Source organism: Gordionus sp. m RMFG-2023, chromosome 4, assembly GCF_954871325.1.
Source record: "Gordionus sp. m RMFG-2023 chromosome 4, tfGorSpeb1-WG-v2, whole genome shotgun sequence".
Lineage (NCBI taxonomy): Eukaryota > Metazoa > Nematomorpha > Gordioida > Chordodea > Parachordodidae > Gordionus > Gordionus sp. m RMFG-2023.
Genome location: NC_088778.1, coordinates 30,172,555 through 30,186,507, shown reverse-complemented (window position 1 = coordinate 30,186,507; position 13,953 = coordinate 30,172,555). Strand labels below are relative to the sequence as shown.

Genomic DNA, 13,953 nt, shown 5'->3' with positions numbered 1-13,953 from the left:
ATAAAATAAATTTATATTTTATTAGGGAATGTAAACAGCTTTTCCCGTTAGATCTTTTATTCCCTTTTCATAAATGCTAAGAGGGATATGAAATTTACGTTGAGCGCAAAGAAGAGGATATAAGTCAGCATTAGCAAAATCGTATTAATTAATTTGTGGAATTTGTTACTAAAATAAGACTCGTGTTTAGATTTCTTTTCCTAGTTAAGAAAAAAAAATTGACATTTTAATACCTATATATAAAAATAAAGCTAACCCTACCCCAGATATTGTTTGACAAGTAATACTTATTTTTTAAACAAATTATAAACATTGTAACATTTAGCATTATACCTTTTTAGCAAAACTTTAACCAACATTAAGCCTTTGATCATGTTTTAATTTAAATAATAAAAGCTTACAACTAGCCAAATATTACAAATTTTAAAACTTTAACCAACATCTAGCCTTTGGTCGTATTTCGATTTAAATAATAAAAGTTTACAACTAGCCAAATATAACAAATTTTATAATAAAAATGATTAGTTAATTTAAAATATATTTAATATAAAAATTATAAATTGATATAATAAAAACGAAAAAAAAATACATTTAGCTCAAAAGTTATATAAAAACGAATCTACGTTTAGATTAGATTAGATTTGTTTTTTATTTAAAAATTTAATTTAAATCAACATTTTTCACTCAAAAAAAATATATCTTAACCGTTTATAGCTTTGATATTTCATCATGGCGTTGTTCAAGTTGCAATCTTCATTATTCCTAATATCCTACGATGTCGTTAAATTTCTCGATCATGTCCTACGATATCGTTAAATTTCTTGATAGAGTCAAATATTCTACTAAATAAATCATATTTCACAGTTTTATGTATTTATTTGTTCGAGTTCAATTTTATTAGATATCTTGCTTAAATTCTGCTAAACAAAAACTGGTATCCATATATTTATAATATACAAAATTTTATTTTATTTTTTTAACTATAAACGTAAATAAAATTAATAATTAAAATAAGATATTAAATTTCTTTTAATCATATAAAATAAATTTGTTAGATGAACTTAATTTTAAAAAAATGCTTTTATTTATTAATTGCAATATTTCTTACGATATATTTTTTTCGAAATGAAAATATTTTTAATCTTTCGTCAAATATGATACGCGATGTTTACAAAAAATTACACGGAAACTCATATTATTTCATCGACTACGATATCGCCAAATTGATACCAAATCAAACCATATATAACTTATCAATGAATTGGGCTCACAAATCGAACATATCTCTAATAACAAATTTAACAAGTGATAAAACGAAGAATATATTACTATGGACAACATTTTTTGGTGATGAAACATGGTCAATTAAGGATCTAAGACAAAACCCACTTAAAAATTGTAAATATTCTTCATGCGCGATTTCCACCGATAAAACTCATTTATCAATTTCGGATGCTGTAATATTCCATTTAAGGGATATGCAATTTCGTGAATTGCCATTTAATCATTCATATAATCAAATATGGATATTTTTTATGATGGTAAGAGAATAAAAAATGTTTTTTTAAATAATCGAAATTAATTTAAGCATATTTAATTTTATGTAAGTGTTGTTAAAAAGTCTAATTTAGATTTGATTTTTAAAAAAAACGTTTAGCCTAAATAATATTATGTAAGCTTTTATATTTGGCAAATAGATGATCCTAACCCTTTCTGTTCATCTAAGAGCAAAGTTTCCAGGCTTACGTAATATTATTTTGGATAAAATCTTAATCGTATATCCATCCAAATTGGGCATTTTAACAAAACTAATTGTATTGATAAGAGGCCTGTGGGATTTTCAATCGTTTAATCTAAATTTAAAATAGACTATTACTTAAATGGACTAAAGTAACTTTGTCCAACCATCAGCAGGCTCTCTAATTTTATAAATATACCATTTAAAATCATATTAATATGTGTCAGAAAACCCTAAGCCAGGTAAGATCTTAAAATTTTTTATTTGGGCCAGGTCGAGCAAAATAAATTACTGGGCTGGATCATTAATGCATTCGGGTATTTGGGAGCAATGATAATCCATAAAATGTAGCCGATATTATACATGGTTGTTTATTTTGATGTAACTACTTTATTTCGGGTTAATTACAATCTTAGTAAAAAAAAATGGGAACGATTCTGGCTGGATACAAATTTGGTATGGCCGGGCTGAAAGTAAATTCCAACATGGCTGGGCCTGAAATTCTTGCCATTTGAGAACCTCTGGTTTTTAACTTTCCCAAAATTTTTATAATGAGATTATAAATAATTTATTTATAAATTTTAAACGATAAATTGCGCATTTTTGATTACTTTTGGTATGCTAATACTAAAATACATTTTTCCTTTAAAAAAATTATAAGGAATAAATATGTTTGAAATATTTTTCCCCCGTGATTATAAATCCTTTAAGTAAGATAAAATAGTATGTACAATAAGAATATAGAACAAATCAAATATTTAGTTGGTTTAATTGATCATTAATTAGATCATTGGGAACCGATATGAAACTAACTTTACCGAAACCTAGGTGTAAGTATAAATGATATTGAATTTATTTATCTATTGAAAATTTTGTTTAAGTTGAATCAGTTAAAAGACTGAATTTAACGTAAGTGCAAAAGAAGGCTACTAATATATCCCCCCACCTCACGACTAATTATCCACCAAATGTGTGCCACTGACCCCTTCCCCATTATAATGTAATTAATGATTGTATTCCACTTTGAGGAAAATCATCACCTACTCCAAATTATTGTTATAATTTTAAGGGAAAAAACGTTATTACTATCATATCAATCCACTAACACCCCTTGAAAGTCCCGATGGAACGATCGTGATCAAACTCTCACAACACATCGTACGGGGAGCCTGTCAATATGGCCCCTGACATTTCGTAAAGAATTATTAGAATATTAAATAACCGAGTTGTAAGAATAGCCAAATATGTAAGAAATAAAGTTTTAATTTTATTTAACAATAAAAGTGTTTAACGCAAGGGTGTATGCCAAAATATTTAATATCGTTAATATATTTTTTGTTAATAAAGTTACTGTTGCCAAATCTTTTGGATTTGGACAGAGCCAAAAAAAAATTTTACTGCCATGCATGGTGGGAAAAAAATATATAATTTTAACAATTTAATTCCCAACTGGATAAATAGTGTAGTTTGTTTAAAATATTTTATTTGCAAAACCCTTATTCTACTATGTTTCAATATTAAAAGAATTCTAATAAGATAAATTTTAATTTATAAATATATAAAATATACAATATACAATATTTTTATATATTAAAAAATAATAATCAATTGTTTATATACAAAAAAAACAAATCCAAAATTTAAAAAAATAGAGATGAAATATAGGGAAAAATGAGAAGAATAAAGAAGGAAGCCTAAGTCTGACGAAGTTACAGAGAGAAGTCTGACTATATCGCTTCAGGGATTGCTATGGTCAGTCTCTGCTTTAGGAAGAAGCCTTCTTAAGTATCAACAGTAAGCTTGCAGATGTGAGATCCTAAATCCTTGAAGAAGGAATGCAAGCATACTAAAGGAAGATATGGTTGTGGATATTAATGGAATAAAGGTATGATATTCTAAAATTTTTGGAAATTTCTAACTTCATTTTGCTCGAAATTTAAATTTTGTGGAGTACACACTTTCGTATCCCATTTCCTTGATAATATCTACGACCTTAATGATTTCTGATTGAGATCTACTAATGATTCTGTCTTATATAAACAGATGTGGAGTGAGAGTGAACATTCTAAATTAATGGCTTGGATTATCTTATTGTTTTCTGGAAAAATAAAATGGATCCTAGTGGGTTATCTTGTTGGATGCTCTCTGTTGAGAGTTTTTTTGAGAGTTGAAAATTGATGGAAATTGGTAGCAAGAATATTGGAACTTGATATAGCATGGGAATGATAGGCTGGCTTTTGCAAAATTGGGCTACGGGAGAGAGTGTTGCAAACATTTGCAAAATCAATTTTGATAAGTGTTTCATTCATGCGTTCCTGTGACCACGTTAAGAAGATTGACACAATTCATTGAGCATTAAGCTCAAAGGTTATAGATTATTCATACATAGAATTAAAAACTAACCCCACCCCAGATATTGTTTGACAAGTAATTTTTAGTTTTAAACGAATTAAAATAATTTTAGCATTCCGAGTTATATTTATAAAGAGAAAACCCCTAACTAACATCAGGCCCATGGTCGTATCTAATAAATACCAAATTATATAGCCAACAGCGGCCATTCATATATAGATTCCTTTTATTATACTCCTTCTCCCTACCCCAATAAAATTGGCAAAGAATGTTTTTTTCCAAATTTGGGATTTAATGTTATTTAACATTGTTTGATTATTAATTTTAGTCAAGTATCATGGACATAACAATATTATAACAAAAGGCCATCTTTGCTTCATGTTCTAAAACAATGAATCTTCATCAATGGAAAATATCATTTTTAGAAGCACTGCAGGAAGGGAAATAATAAAAATTATTAATTTTTAACAAAATCATATTTGCACTATCGCTGGGAAATTTCCACTTTGTTTCTATGAACTCCTTCATGAAATTTAAATAGTTCAAAGTTTAGTGTATTCATTTGTTCGAGTTCAATTTAATTATATATTTTGATTAAATTTAGCTAAACTTGCAAAAACTGCCATGCAAATTTATAACATGATATTTTTATTTTTAATTAAATGTAAATAAAATAAATTTTAACGAAAATAAATAACACTTTTCGTTTTTTTATTTTCCTTTTTTGGTGGTAAGCTTCTTCAACATCTCTCCACTTTATGTTATTCATACAATCTCTTTCATCTAATTTGTACTTCTTTATATTGGCTCTAACTTTATGGCCCCATTGAAGTTTTGGCCATCCTCTTTTACGTTTGCCCATCTCTTCCAAACTCTCAACCTTATTTCCTGCGTAGTTCATAGGCCTTCTCATTGTGTGCCCATACCACCTAAGTCTGTTTACCATTAACTTTCCGTTAATCAATATTAAATATAAATTGTCGAAATGAACAGGACTATTTTTATTTTAAATAAATGCTTTTATTTATTATTTGGAATATTTTTTAACGATATATTTTTTTATTTCGAGATAAAAATATTTTTAATCGTTCGTCAAATATAATTCGCGATATTTACCAAAAATTACAATATAAAATTCATATTATTATTTCATCGACTACAATATTGCCAAATTGATACCAAATCTAACCATATATAATTTATCAATGAATTGGGCTCACAAGTCGAACATATCTCTAATAACAAATTTAACAAGTGATAAAACGAAGAATATATTACTATGGACAGTATTTTTAGGTGATGAAACATGGTCAATTAAGGATCTAAGATAAAACCCATTTAAAAATTGTAAATATTCTTCATGCACGCTTTCAACCGATAAAACTCATTTATCAATTTCGGACGCTCTAATATTCCATTTAAGGGATATGCAATTTCGTGAATTGCCATTTAATCATTCATATAATCAAATTTGGATATTTTTTATGATGGTAAGAGAGAGAAAAATGTTTTTTTTAGATAATCGAAATTATCTTAAGCATATTTAATTTTATGGTAGACTTGTTATTTGCGTTTTGATTTTTAAAAACGGCCATATAAGTTGCGAGATTTGACAAATAGATGATCCAAAACCTTTCTGTGATCTACGAGCGAAATTTCCAGGCTTACATAATATTATTTTGACTAAAATCTTAATTGCTTAACGACCCAAATCGGGCTTTTAACACTAATTTTATGATTGATAAGAGACCTGTGGGGATTTCATTCGTTTAGCCTAAATAAAAATAGGCTATTTAAATGGATTAAAGTTCCTGGAACCAACCATTAACGCGCCCTTTAAATTAAATAAATACCATATAAAATCATGTTTGATAGGTCATAAAATTTGTCGGATTAAAAAAAAAATATGGTTTAACCTGGATGTCTGTGCCGTATCGAGCCTAGTAACATCTTAAAAAAAATTATCAGGGCTTTATAAATTTTTGGACCGATTCATTGAAGAATTTTGATATTTGATAAAAAGTGATAATAATACATGAATAATGTTTTTTTTAATTAAGCTATTTCCCCAATATTATTTGTTTATTTTGATATTAACTGCATTTATTTCGGGTTAGCCCGTGTATTTAAAAACCCGAGTGGACCGGACAATCTTAGTAACGAGCCTGGAAGGGTACAAATTTAGATTTGAAAGGGCAGAAACCTAATTCCAACAGGGTTAATGATAATGGCAGTGGAAATCGTCAATTTATTCGTTTATATATATCATAGATTTTAAAAAAATATATAATAGGAATCTCCTATTCTCACATGCTATAATGAACCGGAGATACCTTACCAATTAGACAAATATGATTATGTCTTCAACTGGACAATTACATATTTGCCACAATCCGATATCAACAAACCATATTATACTTATCTGGGAATCGATATCAAAAAATCGACTTCCAATCATTCCAAAAATTATGAAATGTATTCGAAAAACAAAAAAAAATTGGCTATCAGTGTTATGAGCAATTGCGCTTCATTTAATCATCGACTTGGTAAGTTTATTTATTTATTTTTTTTGAAGTTGTTGTCTTTTCTTTTATTATATATAAATTTTCTGTACAGACCCTTAAAGCAGAATTTTTTAATTTCGATTACATTGGATGATTCACTCACATTTGAATCTACTTTATTATATCTAGTTTTGAGTTAATTGATAAGATGGGTCGGTTTGAAGATGTATAAGTTGGATTGGGATATGAAATTCATGGAGAATCAGATTCTCTCAATTTTGTATCATTTATTAAGAGCAATTATTAAATTTGAGAAGTCTGATTTGACCGGAAATGTATGCTAGCATATATAGAGTATTTACCCTAAATTTTTAACTATAACCCCATTAAAATTTGTATATTTTTTTAATTCAATGAAAAATTCTATATAAATATTAAGGTAAATTAAAATTTTTAACTATAACCCCATTAAAATTTGTATATTTTTTTAATTCAATGAAAAATTCTATATAAATATTAAGGTAAATTAAGTGTAGTTCAAAATCAGGCTTGTGAAACCCAAATTAGGGTTCAGGAATTTAAAACTCTATTTAGCGGAAACTTTGATAAGTGAAACTTAATCGTAGACAATTTTCTAAAAGAAGTCTGAATGAGCCCTTCTGTGTTATCCAGGGTTCGATGGGTTTGGGGTCTTAAAATGTACAATCAGAGAATTTCAAATTTCCAAACCCTTGGGCTCACAATCCTGTTTAAAAGTAAGTGGCAAAATTTTCAGATATTTACCAGGTGAGCACTCTATTCGTACTAGAATAATTTCCGGCCAAATCAGATGTTTTATCGTTAAAAAATTGTCCTTATTAATTGATTTAAAAATTAAGAGATTGCGAATATCCATGAATTCCATATCCCAATCAGTTATGTATTTATACACTAATAGGTTTACCATCCATAAATTAAATGCATCCAAAAGAGCCCGCTCATAGGAGACAGCTATAACGCCATTTTTGTGATTTTCACGTCGGTTAAATGGCATTAATGTGCATTTCAATTAATTATAAATAGAGATAATTATTCGGTGTGCCGACCATAAAATTGTAAAAAAAAAAATTTATCTTATAAATATTTTTTTTATAAAAATGGGGGAAATATTTTTAATTTTATATATGTTCGACATTTAGGTATCGGCCCAACCCTACCTCCCTAAAACTATTTAATTACATTTTAGGTAGGAACATATCTGAATTGCAAGATAATTTGAAAATTAAATATTAGCTATAATAGACTAGTGCACGCTTTGGTTAGTCTTTACAAACAGAATAAGGTTAAGATTTTAAAAAAATATTCAAAAACTGGTCTAGCTAATTTAAAAAAATGTATATATTTTCTCCATTTTATATACTTTTAAAATCAAGTAAACATTTAAATAACTAGTTTGTTTAGTTATGCATACAGTTAAATCGCGATCTATCCAAAACCATGGATGGTTTAACGCATAGGAATCCCCCCCCCCTTGTAATTATTTTTCCTAATGTGATGATGGGAATGAGGCAAAACTCTGTTATATCCAACAATCACAATATTCAAGGGCGAAGCTGTTTAATTATGACACACGACAATATCTATCATACCTTTGTTTTCTTTACTCTATAATGTTTATATTATGTTTAAATTTGTTATTTTATATATAATATTAAAATTTAATCAATGCCTATAGCTGTAGTAAAAGAGGAACCCATAGTCGGTCTATTTGCAACTTTTTTCATTTACCTTCCTCTTTTATTAGATCTCGAACGAAATATATTTATTAAATACAGTTATGGTTAAGTATATTTTTTTATGTATATATATATAGTAATATTATAGTGTATTAAATATATATGTTAAATAAACATGATTTTACATCTTAAAATTTATGTTTAATTTGGTATATGTATTAATTTCCATTTTTTGGTGACCCCATTTTATTTTCCTCTTTTTTTTTTCTTTCGAAAATTTTACCTATTTATTCTCAAATTAACCAATGTCCTTGAGCGTATGTGTGGTATAGGGTTCCCAAAATGTGTTTCTTATGAGCCACTAGAAATTAATTTTTTTAAAAAATCTTCTTTCCTCAAAATAGGTTTTTCAATTTTTATCTTTATTACGCTAATGATATTTTTTAAAAAAATATAATATCATATATATATAATGAAGAGGAGAATTAAGCCAAAGTGTGGGGAAAATATTTATATTATACCAATTAATCATTTTGCGAGAAGCAAGCTGCCCGTATTTCCAAAACCTTTGAAAATAAATAATTTTCAAAAATAAGGTAAAAATTATTAGAGATAACGAATAAAATTCTCAATACCAAGCAGAGCTGAGTCGAAAAATAATCAAAAACAAAAAATTTGGAAGTGTGGGGGGGGGGGGGTGGACTAGTCAAAAAAATTCTTACGAAATCCCCTGACGGGCTTCAAAATGTAAATTTCTTCACCGGGTATAGCTTAAATAAAATTTCTGAAATCCTGACCGGCCCCCTGTAAGCCTCTGATACAAATAAAATGATATTATTTTTTTTTAATTATATTGAGTTATCTGTATAATGTTTTCATTTCAAATTATTTGAAGCTAACTAAAGTAGTGTTGTTAAACGGTTCGTTTTGAGACAATTTTTAAAAACGTCTAACTCAATATTTCATCCAGAAATAATATTACGTAACCCTGAAGATTTTGCTCAAAGAAGGAACAAAGGTCTAGACATATATTGACGAAATCTCCAGGCTTAGGCAATATTTTTTTGGCTAAAATATTGAGTTAGCCGTTTTAAAAAATCGGCTCAAAAAGAGGCATTTAACTACACTAAACTATAATGTAGTATTATTGACACCGACAGAGAACAATATTTAGTTAATTTCTTTTTTGTTTTGAAACATATTTATTTCAAATATATAAAATTAATTATAAAGTTTATCTTTAAAATATAATTGTGCCCTAATGGAATATTTAAAAAAAATTAACCTATTAAAAACATCTTTTTATAAAAAAAAATGTTAAATTTGAAAAAAAAAATTCTATAATTATAAGTTTTCGCCGGTCATTATGGCAATTGGTGGTGATTATCATCAATCTTAACGGATGATTTCTTAGTTTCTTTGGATGCTCTTAAGATTATGAATTCAGAGCTCCTTTGACCTTTAACTTTGAAAGAAAATTTCGTCTATTTTCCAAAAGAACAGGAGGATGTTATAGTTAGTGGTATGAATATGTTATTAACAGATATTGGATTTTAAGCTTATTTTCACCTCTCTCAGCAATTTCACGAGGATAGTAATTGCTATGAATGGAGACTTAACTGAAGATACAGGTCAATTCATATATATGCCTTTGCCCCATGGAATCAGTATTAAGTGAAATGTGATATATTTATGCGGTTCGAGCTGTGTTGGAATATCTAGACACTATACTAATTTTCCAATGTTCTAGATAACCTGCAAATACCTATGGTTTTTAAATATGGTTTTCAAATAAATTGCAAACAAATGCTGAGGGTATATATGATATTAATTTTATAGATTTATAAAAAGCATTTATTATATTGCTAGGTAAGGTAGATATTAGTTAACTTAATCATTCAAATATTTATTTTTTTTTGGACTTTTTTTTAAAAAAAATTTTATTCTTTGTTTAAATATATTATGTTAAGGTTGGCAAGGAGTTGGACAAGATTTAACTAAATAATTTAAGATTTTTATTTATAAAAATATATATAAAATATTTTAACTCTAAATACAATAAATTTCTACGCTTATATAGTTTACAAAATCTATCAAGTAATTTATATCGAATTATTGAGTTAACTTTATTAAGTTTTACAAAACGAGTCCGCTATAGGTTAAAGTTAATTTAATAAAGAATAAAAAAAAAATATAGTATCGATTAGGACATCACAACAATTATACTATATAATAATATAAAAGATTAAAAGACAAACATTAAGTTCCAAGGAAACTAAAGTAGTTGGCACAGAACACAATTAATTGAGTAGATTTTAAAATTTTAAAATAGAATTCATCATCTCCACTGATTAGAAAAAATAATTTGCTAAAATTTTAAAAACATTATAGTCTACTGGACCTAAGTACTCATAAATATAGAAATAAAATGAGAATCCCAAAGGTTGTGGCATTTTCTGATTTTAGACTTTTAAGATCATATAATTGGGTCAATGCTTGGGTTAATAGAGAATTATGAGGCGCAGATAAAATTTCAAATTATATGTTTTCTTCTAAACCAAGGAATATTTATAAGACCACCTGGTCTTGCACACATTTTAAAAATAAAAATTAATATGAAATGCCATAATTGCACCCTTTAAAGTGACTATTAGATTACTTCTCTATTAAATATTTAATTTTTTTAACTTTTATAAGAGTAATATAAATATATTCAATTTTTTAAAATAAAAATGTTTTAGAATATATCGAAGAAATACAGAATCATATCACGTCAATCCAAAATAAAAGTAATATAATTGTTTGTTTGTTTATCTTAATGATACATATGCATACTAGAGTCCTGCAGGGCCGGCCCTAGGCCCGAGGCTGTAACACTATTAATTGAGTTGGGCCAAAAAATATTACTATTATAATTTTTTGTATTTTTTATTTTTTGACTCATTAAATATAACATCTTAAACAATGAATTTCATTCAGTCAGTCATTTTCATGCTTGAAATTCATTACCCATCAAGAATTGAAGAGTGTATCATGTATTTTCACTATTATATAGATCCTATACATGATCTCTACCTGTTTTATTATATTTGACGGTATCACTTTATAGTCGATTTAACATAGTAACGAAGAAAGAATTAAGTATAGTAATGAGATATTATTTGCGTTGTCGAAGAATATTGGTAAAAGTTGAAATGTCATTTAATAATACCAAAACAATAATTATGACGGCCGGTTAGAATATTTAAAAAGGAACGATGATTCTTATGTTTTAGTACATCTCTTCCAACTAATTAAAATTTCTGAGATTTCTATTATTGTATAATATAGGTTACTGACTATCATTATAATCAATCTTGCCATTATTTTTAATCTAATCTTTAGCTGTTGTTGGTATGTCGATATCGTGTATCCCAGTAGTATGGGGAAAATAATATAAAGGTTAATACATGTAACAAGTTAATACATGTGAATCAGATCAAAAAAAAATTTATTCTAATCCCTTTTCCTTATGCATTCATTCCCTTAATTAAAATTTTTTATTTAATCTAAGGGAAACACGTAGCCATAGGCGTACATTCAAGGGCAAAACCGTATTGTATTATTTTTTATAGAAAGTCGACAAGCGCTTGGCTGACAAAGTTTTAACAACTAATTGGTTAAAAAAAAAATAACGGGCTCAGTAATTAAAGGGGATATTTTAAGGTTCGATAACGAGTTTTATATCAAAAAAACTAAAATTAAATAGCTAAAAGTGTTTCTTGTATAATTCCCTGATTTCCTTTATTTAACTCTTTTGTTCTTTTCTTTAGGCGATGTTATAAATATTAGCTACATGAGTTTTGCTTTTTTCTCATAGCTATGGAGTTAGAGAAATAGCAATAATTATCTAATCAGACCTCACTCTTTCTTATTTTATGTATTATTTATCCTTTTTTTTATATATTCCTTTTATAGTGATTGGCACCGGGCCTACTCGTAGTCTAGAAGTGTATGGTAGATGTTCCAATCGATTCTCTGGTAGCGGTTCTCGGATCTGTGATTCTGAAGGGCATGCAAAGGATTGTTTGGAAAATTTTATATCCAATTATAAATTTTATTTGGCGTTTGAAAATGCTAATTGTGCACATTATATAACCGAGAAAATGTTTCGCGCGCTCCACGCGGGTGTGGTACCCATAGTGTTTGGGGCTCGATACTCTGAGTATGTCAAGATAGCTCCCCCATTTTCTTTTATTTACATCGCCTCGCCCCTGGCTATGAAGACGAACGAAGTCGTTGGTAATATTATATATATCATAATTTGTAGAGAGATGGTAACTATTCGAGACCATTTTAGGGTTTAAGGGGTCTTTTCAAAAAATACATATTATTAGCATCATTTAAGCACGTTTATCCTTAAAATGGTTATTTGATTTTGTATTTCATAATACACTCTTGCCCTCTAAATATTAGTTATTTTATTATTATTGATTATTAGTAATGGCAAAATCATTTATCTCGGAAGTGTATATTTTTACATTACACTTTGTGATATTAAGGGGAAAAAATTATCCTTTATATTAATTATTTTAAAAAAAAATTATATTTTGAAAATCTTTACAAAATTTTGTTTGAAATGATATTTTAACTTGTTTTTTCTGTTTTTTCTCAACATTTTATTTTATTTTATTTTATTTTTGAAAAATTAATAATAAATTATGTTTTTTTTCCATCTCTAATAATTATTATATTTTATAATGAACTGTATTATATTTCTTTTATCAAACCAATAGGAAATATATCTTCTCAAAAGGATCCTTCTATTCGAGATATTAATCAAGAGGTACCAAAGAATCACCCTTATTTTCATTCCAACAATTTAGAAGAAGTAGCTAACTATCTTTTGAAATTAGATTCCGATGACAAGCTTTACGATAAATATCACGCTTGGAGGAAAGAATATGAAATAGTTCCAAGACTAGATGATGAATATCTATGCCAAATCTGTAAACATTTGCATATTAAGGATATCCCCAATAAATCTTACAAAATATCCGTTTGGTGGAATAAAGAAAGAGACTGTAATCCTTATCAATATGAATGATTAGAAAGGAAATATTTTTTTAAAAAATGAACAAATGATATTATAATTTTTTATAGGTATTATTATTAAAATTTTTAGACTAAAAAAATAAATTATATCTACAAATGTGATTAATTAAAAAATATATAAAATAATAAATTGAAAATTAGAATGTTTAATAATATAAATAATTATGTCATAACATAATGTAGAATTGGTGAGGTTCAGGATCTTCTTTTAAAATTATTTAATAAGGGCTATAATTCAAATTGTTTAATAAAATGAAACCAAATTTTAAATTTGTGGGCTAGATGAATCTAAACATAAAAGTAGTTTATGAGAAATACTTAATATTATTATACACTAAATACTTTAAATTAGGTAAAAAAAAATCACACAGATAATAGATTTTACCGAACTATGTGGTTAAAGCTAAGGTATGATACCAAACTAGGATTACGAGATAGCGGTTAGTTGAGGGTTATTTAACAAAGACAAGGGTTAGGCCTTATATTCAATGAGAATAAACACAAATTTTATTATACACAAAATTTACCCAACTATGTGGTTCAAATTAAG

At 27.2% G+C, this 13,953-nt stretch overlaps 1 protein-coding gene across 3 annotated transcripts; it reads left to right on the top strand.

Annotated features, from left to right (window-relative positions):
- Nucleotides 1–618: 618 nt before the first annotated feature.
- LOC135927905 (alpha-(1,3)-fucosyltransferase C-like) lies at nt 619–13,462 on the top strand. Of its 3 annotated transcripts, none has more exons than XM_065464156.1 (6): nt 619–1,541; nt 6,384–6,636; nt 11,051–11,098; nt 12,267–12,590; nt 13,085–13,134; nt 13,205–13,408. In XM_065464156.1, the coding sequence occupies exons 1-6, from the start codon at nt 1,056–1,058 to the stop codon at nt 13,259–13,261; spliced, it is 1,218 nt and encodes a 405-aa protein (XP_065320228.1). In that variant the 5' UTR covers nt 619–1,055; the 3' UTR covers nt 13,262–13,408. The 3 variants fall into 3 exon arrangements, with proteins under 3 accessions (XP_065320228.1, XP_065320229.1, XP_065320227.1); XM_065464157.1 differs by having other exon boundaries at nt 13,184–13,342; XM_065464155.1 differs by having other exon boundaries at nt 620–1,541; nt 13,085–13,462.
- The last annotated feature ends 491 nt before the right edge of the window (nt 13,463–13,953 follow it).

Bases quoted from the DNA above. Each gene is read 5' to 3' on its own strand.
- LOC135927905 (XM_065464155.1), top strand. From the start codon at position 1,056: ATGAACTTAATTTTAAAAAAATGCTTTTATTTATTAATTGCAATATTT. The intron at 6,637-11,050 runs GTAAGTTTATTT...AAAATGTTTTAG, and splicing joins TTCATTTAATCATCGACTTG to AATATATCGAAGAAATACAG. The intron at 11,099-12,266 runs GTAATATAATTG...TTCCTTTTATAG, and splicing joins CACGTCAATCCAAAATAAAA to TGATTGGCACCGGGCCTACT.